Source organism: Schistocerca gregaria, chromosome 6 (genome assembly GCF_023897955.1).
Source record: "Schistocerca gregaria isolate iqSchGreg1 chromosome 6, iqSchGreg1.2, whole genome shotgun sequence".
NCBI lineage: Eukaryota > Metazoa > Arthropoda > Insecta > Orthoptera > Acrididae > Schistocerca > Schistocerca gregaria.
Genome location: NC_064925.1, coordinates 157,946,636 through 157,956,488, shown reverse-complemented (window position 1 = coordinate 157,956,488; position 9,853 = coordinate 157,946,636). Strand labels below are relative to the sequence as shown.

The window sequence follows — 9,853 nt, the reverse complement described above, 5'->3', positions numbered from 1 at the left end:
GTAATTAATTTTTTAGTACCAAGTTTTGATTATTAGCTTTGGTTTCTGTTTATGTATTCTTAATAGTCAGTGTGATAAGTTTTAAGTACTTTTAACTGTAAATTGATTTAATAAATGAAGCAACTTGTATAATATAAATTTTCTGATGAAAGTGTGTTGATTGCTACTCATTTTAGCTACCAAGGCTGTAGGTTTAACAGATACAGCAACAAATAAACAAGTAAATAAAATAATACTGATGCAGTCATCCTGGAATTCAAACCAGTATGTGTGTTTCATTTATATTTTTATTGGAACTGCAAGTGAAAAACATAAACAAACAAACAAACATTACACAAAGTGTTTCGGTTATTCATTGGTAACACAACCGTTATATAACCTCAGACACCAAAAGAAACCATAGACATACACCCCATGACAGAACAGACAATATGAAAATTATTAGTATAGCCTCAGGAGGTGTGAAACTGGGAATCTAAAAATGAGTGTTCATGGAGACTTGTTTACTTGCCAAAAATTAACCTTGTGTTGATCTCAGTTCAGCATGAGACATGATTAAGTTCATGTGTGGTGACCTTTTAACCTGAAAGGGAACATAAAGCAAGGATTCAGTCCACTAAACAAAAGTTAGGAACAAGAATGTGGTGTTGGTACAAATTTTGGTATAACAGGAGCAAACAGTATTCAGTACATAGTGGAGAAAAAGTGGCATTGAGGGTTGGGAGAGCAATAGACTAGGACTAGAGTTCGGCACGTTCCGGTGGTTTAGTAGTGAGTGGCCTCCGGAGTCCAGGTGGGTCTGGCCGCACGTCCTTCCTGCGCAGTGCAGCACGCCGTGGCTGCTCACTCCTCGCACACTCTGGCCGGTTCAGCGCCTGACGCATTGCTGGTGCCAGCCAGCCGTAGCGCTGGTTCACCGAGGCAGGGTAGTAGTACCGGTCAATGGGTGAAACCTTCTCCCGCAGTGACAGGTACTTCAGCCTGCCGTCTCTTGTTGGCCCTGAAACACTCACATGCCATTAGGGTGATCCACAGTGGAGTTCAACAGAATAGGAGACAACATCACTGTCAAAACAGATGAACATCCTAGGTTCGATTCTGGGATGGGGCACAGTTTGTTAAGGACATTTTTAACATGCATTTCATTCTTGCCATCTCTGTTTAGATCAAGGGGGAGTGGGGCAGATGGAAATTACAGACAAACAAATGATTACAATTCTAGAAAAATTGGATGGTTAAAAGAGCTTTACAAATTGACTAAGTCAATAATGCGGTCATCCACATCTGGTCCCTATGCAAGCAATTATTCAGCTTACCACATACTGACAGAGTTGTTGGATGTCCTCCTGAGGGATATCACACCAAATCTGTCTGATTGGTGAATTAGACCATCAAAATTTCGAGCTGGTAGGAGGGGCCTGCCCATAATGCTTCAAATGTTCTCATTTGGGGAGGGATTTGGTGACCAAGCTGGACAAGGGACGGTTTGGCAAGTATGAAGACAGCAATAGAAATGCTCACAGTGTGCAGGCAGGCATTATCTTGCTGAAATGTAAGCTCAGGATGACTTGTCATGAAGGGCAACAAGCACAGAATACCATTGATATACTGCTGTGCTGTAAGGATTCCACAGATGAGAGCCAAAGGGGTCTTTGTGCTTGTCAAATCCTACCTTGGCCAGGAATGTCACTGGATCTCTCCCCAGTTCAGAATGTTCAGATCATTATGAGCAGGGCCCTCCAACCAATAGGGATTTTAATGTTCTAACCTGCCAAATGGTCAGAATTTGGCACAGTATCCTTCAGGACTCCAATAACTCTGTCAACCAATGCCAAGCCAAATAAGGGCTTGCATAAGAATCAGAGGTGGACCAATGTGCTACTGAATTGTTCAATTTGTGGAGCTCTTTCTCTTGAATAAATCATCCAGTTTTTCTGGAATTGTAATAATTTGTTTGCCTGTACATGTATGTCACATCTACAGATTGCCATCCTATTCGGATAATTCCTTCATTGTGCATCTGTTTTTGTTTTAGAGTGTATATCATTTGAAAAGCACTTGTGTCAAAAGTTGAAAAATAAATCAGTCATAGTCTTTAGTTTATGAACACTAATAACAACAAACTTTTTCAACTTTGGAAACATAATAATTTACATAGTACAAAATACAACATATACTAACCATTATTACTTTTCAGCTGAAAAGGGGGACCGCTATCTTTTTTGAACATTTGATGAAAATTAATTGTCAAGGACACAGGATATTTTTTCATCATCATATTATGTGAAAGTCAGCACCTGTTTCTTTCATGCACTGTTTATTTTACATACATTTTACACTTTTATACCTTATCACAGTTAATGTAGAATACTTTCTAAACAATTTACAATAATTTTGAACAATTCAGTAAGTACTGATGTTTAAAAAAATAACATAAAAATCTATGTACAAAATCTTTAAAGTGCTTTCTCAAAAATCCAGGTACCTCTTAATTGCATAATACATATATTAGGAAGCCAAATTTTTACCAAATGTATATCACATGATGGATGTAATGCCAGATATGTTCAGTTCTGCACATTACATGTATTAACATGAAAAATATTATTATTCCTTCCTTATATTCTAATTTTCAGAAAATTTGTCCTAATTAAAAATTTTCTTTCTCTGCAATTAACCTGAAGCTACAATAATGTTTGTATCTACCAGAGAGATATAGACAACTGCAAGCTGCAGAAAAAATTTGTGTAATGCTTTATAGCATTCCAAAAAACTCAACTTACTGGAAATTGTGAATAAAATAAATTGCACCTCAGAACATTGTGACTGGAAGAGCAAACCTCTCAACCTCCTGCACCTGTATTCTGTCACCAACAAGCAACTGGTCTTTCATGTTAGAGCTACATTTAATGCTTATCATCGAATGTGTCACACACAAGATGGCGGCAAATAGTAATGGTAAAGTTCTTAGCTTACGTAAAAACTCTTGTTTTGACGGGGAAAAGTGTAAAAAATGCGGAAAAGTACTGAAAACCGGAATCATGTGCTAGGAATGTAATAACTCATATCATTTTCGATGTGCAAAAGTGGACTCATCTCTGAAAGAAAATAATGAATTTATAACATGCTGGAACTGTAGTCAGTGCCGCGTTCAGAATTCAGATAACAATCATAAAGCAAAAATTTGTGAGTGTAGGTGTGAATTATCTGTACTAGTCGGCAGTATGGTAAGTGAAATCCAGAGCCTAAAGGCTGAAGTTACTCTCTTAAATAAGAAGTTGTGCGAATTTGAACAACAGAGCCTGGTGAATGAATGTAGGCCTAAACTAAAAACCAAGGAAAGCTTTCCTGCCGTTATTACTCAAAACAGGTTTCAAATTCTCGACGAAATAGTGGAACAAGAACAAGTTCAGTCCGTGCAAACTAGAAGTAATCCTTCAAGCAGCAAAAAAACTGTCAGTGATAAGTTCAGAAAACACCAAGTCCCAAACTCGTGCGCAAAACTTGAAACTGAACGTAAACAAACCATCCAAGGAAATGGAATCTGTGAAATTACACGCAAGAAATCGTCCCTAGAGAAAAACAGAAGAAACGACTACAATCAGAAACACAAGCAGGGCCGGATTCTATTATATGGAGACAGCCATGGACGTGAAATAGCGCAAAACATCGCAAATATGGAAGACAACTTTGCAGCGGTAGGCCACATCCAGCCTGGAGCCCTTCTTTCTGCTGTAGTGAAGCCGTGCCTGCAGGGTTGTGACTCCTTCTCATCCAATGACTGTGTCATTATTATGGGAGGTTCATATGATGTAGCAAGAAATCAAGCAAATGATGCAATTAGACATATGAAAATGGTACTGGGTAAGTTAAATGACACTAAAACAATTGTCAACATTCCACAGAGGCATGATCTTATGAAACAGTCTATTGTGAACCGGGAAGTTCATAAAACAAACGACAGGATTAAAGCTCTATATTAAAGCTCTATGTAGTAAATTTCAGAATGTGTCTCTAGTAGATGTCAGCTATCTAGAAAGGGAGCTGCACACATCTCATGGTCTGCACATGAACAGAAGAGGCAAAAAGATTGTTAGTAGCAAAATTATTGAGGCAGTCAGGCGACATTGTTCACAAAGTGGTGAAAAGAAGTCCATTGCCATGGGGTGGTACAACCCACCTCAACAAAATCTGCCACAACACCAGCCACCGCTGGCAAGCCAGGGAAACTTGTAAAGCCTGCTGGCCTCATTGCTTGTCCAAAATTATCCTCTAAGGTCCAGCAGGTAAAACTCAGCCTTAAAATCATACACCAGAATCTTGGTAGTCTTAGAAATAAGCATAATGATATAGATGTAATTTCATGGATTGACAAACCCGATATATTAGTTGTAACTGAACATTGGTACAATGAAGCTCTGATTAGCATTAGTCAACCATTGTGTATGAAATTCTGCACAGCCTTCATTAGAAAAGACAAGACTGGGGGAGGTGTAGCAATTTTCACTGTAAATGAAAGTAATTTTAATGTTATTGATGTGAGTGCCTTCTGCTTGGAAGGAGTCTCAGAATTTGCTGCAATAAACCTAAAATGGGGTAGAGATAACATAACAGTTATCGGTGTTTACAGGCCACCTGCAGCAAATACAGATACCTTTTTTGTAAATCTTTCTGACTTGCTTGTATATATAGACACAACATTTTCTGGGCCAAATGGTCATGTAAATATTATAGTTACAGGGGATATAAATATAGATTTATTAACAAATGATGTCAGCACCAAAAAGTTACATCGTCTGTGTGATGAATTTAACCTGACCCCCCACTCATTTGGGAACTCACTAGAGAAATTGGCAGTAGTAAAACATGTCTTGACAACATAGACCCACCTATCCCACAGTGCATCGGTTTTAAAACTAGCCATCTCAGATCACCATGCAGTACAGCTTAAATTGGAGCTCCATGAGGCCCCCACTGTCACTACAAAGCAACAGAGTGTAACTAAAAGAATAATGTATAATGACAACATAAACAGACTAAACTGCATGCTGTTGTTGTTGTCTTCAGTCCTGAGACTGGTTTGATGCAGCTCTCCATGCTACTCTATCCTGTGCAAGCTTCTTCATCTCCCTGTACCTACTGCAACCTACATCCTTCTGAATCTGCTTAGTGTACTCATCTCTCGGTCTCCCTCTATGATTTTTACCCTCCATGCTGCCCTCCAATGCTAAATTTGTGATCCCTTGATGCCTCAGAACATGTCCTACTAACTGATCCCTTCTTCTAGTCAAGTTTTGCCACAAACTTCTCTTCTCCCCAATCCTATTCAATACCTCCTCATTAGTTACGTGATCTACCCACCTTATCTTCAGTATTCTTCTGTAGCACTACATTCCGAAAGCTATTCTCTTCTTGTCCAAACTAGTTATCGTCCACGTTTCACTTCCATACATGGCTACACTCCAAACAAATACTTTCAGAAACGACTTCCTGATACATAGATCTATACTCGATGTTAACAAATTTCTCTTCTTCAGAAACGCTTTCCTTGCCATTGCCAGTCTACATTTTATATCCTCTCTACTTCGACCATCATCAGTTATTTTGCTCCCCAAATAGCAAAATTCCTTTACTACTTTGTGTCTCATTTTTTAATCTAATTCCCTCAGCATCACCCGATTTAATTTGACTACATTCCATTATCCTCGTTTTGCTTTTGTTGATGTGCATTTTATATCCTCCTTTCAAGACACTATCCATTCCGTTCAACTGCTCTTCCAAGTCCTTTGCCATCTCTGATAGAATTACAATGTCATCGGCGAACCTCAAAGTTTTTACTTCTTCTCCATGAATTTTAATACCTACTCCAACTTTTTCTTTTGTTTCCTTTACTGCTTGCTCAATATACAGATTGAATAACATCTGGGAGAGGCTACAACCCTGTCTTACTCCTTTCCCAACCACTGCTTCCCTTTCATGCCCCTCGACTCTTATGACTGCCATCTGGTATCTGTACAAATTGTAAATAGCCTTTCGCTCCCTGTATTTTACCCCTGCCACCTTTAGAATTTGAAAGAGAGTATTCCAGTCAACATTGTCAAAAGCTTTCTCTAAGTCTACAAATGCTAGAAATGTAGGTTTGCCTTTTCTTAATCTTTCTTCTAAGGTAAGTTGTAAGGTCAGTATTGCCTCACGTGTTTCAATATTTCTACGGAATACAAACTGATCCTCCCCGAGGTCCGCATCTACCAGTTTTTCCATTCGTCTGTAAAGAATTCGCGTTAGTATTTTGCAGCTGTAACTTATTAAACTGATAGTTCGGTAATTTTCACATCTGTCAGCACCTGCCTTCTTTGGGATTGGAATTATTATATTCTTCTTGAAGTCTGAGGGTGTTTCTCCTGTCTCATACATCTTGCTCACCAGCTGGTAGAGTTTTGTCATGGCTGGCTCTCCCAAGGCCATCAGTAGTTCTAATGGAATGTTGTCTACTCCGGGGGCCTTGTTTCGACTCAGGTCTTTCGGTGCTCTGTCAAACTCTTCACGCAGTATTGTATCTCCCATTTCGTCTTCATCTACATCCTCTTCCATTTCCATAATATTGTCCTCAAGTACATCGCCCTTGTATAAACCTTCTATATACTCCTTCCACCTTTCTGCCTTCCCTTCTTTGCTTAGAACTGGGTTGCTATCTGAGCTCTTGATATTCATACACGTGGTTCTCTTCTCTCCAAACGTCTCTTTAATTTTCCTGTAGGCAGTATCTATCTTACCCCTAGTGAGATAAGCTTCTACATCCTTACATTTGTCCTCTAGCCATCCCTGCTTAGCCATTTTGCACTTCCTGTCGATCTCATTTTTGAGACGTTTGTATTCCTTTTTGCCTGCTTCATTTACTGCATTTTTATATTTTCTCCTTTCATCAATTAAATTCAATATTTCTTCTGTTACCCAAGGATTTCTAGCAGCCCTCGTCTTTTTACCTACTTTATCCTCTGCTGCCTTCACTACTTCATCCCTCAGAGCTACCCATTCTCCTTCTACTGTATTTCTTTCCCCTATTCCTGTCAATTGTTCCCTTATGCTCTCCCTGAAACTCTGTACAACCTCTGGTTCTTTCAGTTTATCGAGGTCCCATCTCTTTAATTTCCCACATTTTTGCAGTTTCTTCAGTTTTAATCTACAGGTCATAACCAATAGATTGTGGTCGGAGTCCACATCTGCCCCTGGAAATGTCTTACAACTTAAAACCTGGTTCCTAAATCTCTGTCTTACCATTATATAATCTATCTGATACCTTTTAGTATCTCCAGGTTTCTTCCATGTATACAACCTTCTTTCATGATTCTTAAACCAAGTGTTAGCTATGATTAAGTTGTGCTCTGTGCAAAATTCTACTAGGCGGCTTGCTCTTTCATTTCTTAGCCCCAATCCATATTCACCTACTATGTTTCCTTCTCTCCCTTTTCCTACACTCGAATTCCAGTCACCCATTACTATTAAATTTTCGTCTCCCTTCACTATCTGAATAATTTCTTTTATTTCATTGTACATTTCTTCAATTTCTTCGTCATCTGCAGAGCTAGTTGGCATATAAACTTGTACTACTGTAGTAGGTGTGGGCTTCGTATCTATCTTGGCCACAATAATGCGTTCACTATGCTGTTTGAAGTAGCTTACCTGCATTCCTATTTTCCTATTCATTATTAAACCTACTCCTGCATTACCCCTATTTGATTTTGTGTTTATAACCCTGTAGTCACCTGACCAGAAGTCTTGTTCCTCCTGCCACCGAACTTCACTAATTCCCACTATATCTAACTTTAACCTATCCATTTCCCTTTTTAAATTTTCTAACCTACCTGCCCGATTAAGGGATCTGACATTCCACGCTCCGATCCGTAGAACGCCAGTTTTCTTTCTCTTGATAACGACATCCTCTTGAGTAGTCCCCGCCCGGAGATCCGAATGGGGGACTATTTTACCTCCGGAATATTTCACCCAAGAGGACGCCATCATCATTTAATCATACAGTAAAGCTGCATGTCCTCGGGAAAAATTATGGCTGTAGTTTCCCCTTGCTTTCAGCCGTTCGCAGTACCAGCACAGCAAGGCCGTTTTGCTTAATGTTGCAAGGCCAGATCAGTCAATCATCCAGACTGTTGCCCCTGCAACTACTGAAAAGGCTGCTGCCCCTCTTCAGGAACCACATGTTTGTCTGGCCTCTCAACAGATACCCCTCCGTTGTGGTTGCACCTACGGTACGGCCATCTGTATCGCTGAGGCACGCAAGCCTCCCCACCAATGGCATGGTCCATGGTTCATGGGGGGGGGGACTGCATGCTAGCACAAATAAAATGGTTCAAAAATAGTAGCTTTTCATATGATACCTTTGCTGCTGACTTCTATTACTTCCTTGATACCACATGCCCAGTTGTAATCACAAAAATGAAACAAACAAAAAATATAAACAAAAATATTTGGGTAAATAGTAATGTCACTGAAGCGAGAGAAAAATTAAAACTACTCCACAGTGCAATGCTGAATAATAGAGAGATTCCTGAGGTAAAGGAAGCCTTCAAAATATATCAAGCACACTATAAGGACTTACTCTCACAGACCAGGAGCAACTATGTCGCAAATAAGCTTCAAAACTCACACAACGTAACTGCTGGCATCTGGGCAGTCATAAACAGTTTTAGAACCTGCAATGACAAATCCTGTATGGACTTTACTATTAACCACAATGGTATGCTCATAAAAGACCAACTGGAAATTGCAAATATTTTTAATGAATATTTTTCTTCCGTAGGGGAAGTCATAAATGGCAAACATAAATACATGCACTACAGTTTTAAAGGTAATACATGTGACCATAGTATATATCTAGCCCCCACAAACTGTGCAGAAATAATGGGCATAATTAGCTCTCTAAAACTCTCTAATTCAGCTGGGCATGATGGCCTAAATACTAATGTTTTAAAAGCCTGTAGCCAAAATGTCTCTGTACCTCCGTCTGCAGCAGTCAACAATATAATAGAATCAGGCACCTTTCCAGACAGACCCAAAATAGCACAGGTAACACCCATTTTTAAGAAAGGTGACAACAACAAAATAGAAAACTACAGACCAGTCTCAATCCTCCCTGTCTTTTCCAAAATAGTTGAGAAAGTTATATACAACAGGATTATAAACTTTCTTAACAACACAACCTGATGTTCAAAAATCAAAATGGATTCCTAAAAGGTAAATCAACTACCAGTGCAGCTGCTCAACTAATTGAAGAAGTGATAGGGGGTATCGAAAGCAAGGAACATGTGGCAGGTGTATACCTAGACCTGGAAAAAGCCTTTGATTGTGTGAATGTTGACATCCTATTAGACAAGCTATGCAAAATGGGCATTAGAGGCACTGCTTATGACCTAATAAAGTGTTATATGAGCAATAGAAAACAATTTGTTGTACTTAGAACGGTAAGTGGTGTCTACTAATCTGAGATCACTTGCATAAAATATGGTGAGCCCCAGGGCTTGGTGTTGGGCTCCCTTCTGTTCTTGATCTATGTAAAAGATATTAAATACTGTACTATAAATTCCAAAATTGTTCTGTATGCCGATGACACGTCCATTGTATGTAAAAAAGGAATCATGTAAAGAACTAGAGGCTGAGTTCAATAATGTGACAAAAGAAATTGTTCAGTTTTTTAATGAATGCCATTTAAATGTAAGCACCAGTAAAACATGTTTGATGGAGTTTAATAAAAGTAGTTTGAATACTGAAATTAAATTATACATGGGCAACGAATTGGTGAAGAAAGAGTCTAGTGTAAAATTCCTTGGCATAACAATCCAAA

At 39.0% G+C, this 9,853-nt stretch overlaps 1 protein-coding gene across 1 annotated transcript in view; it reads right to left on the bottom strand.

Moving 5' to 3' along the window:
- Nucleotides 1-269: 269 nt before the first annotated feature.
- LOC126278197 (protein ATP6V1FNB-like) overlaps nucleotides 270-9,853 on the bottom strand; it is an 86,852-nt gene continuing 77,268 nt past the window's right edge. Inside the window, exon 3 of the mRNA XM_049978113.1 lies at nucleotides 270-1,000. Coding sequence (XP_049834070.1) covers nucleotides 741-1,000 — 260 coding nt within the window. The 3' untranslated portion in view covers nucleotides 270-740. The remainder of the gene's footprint in view (nucleotides 1,001-9,853) is intronic.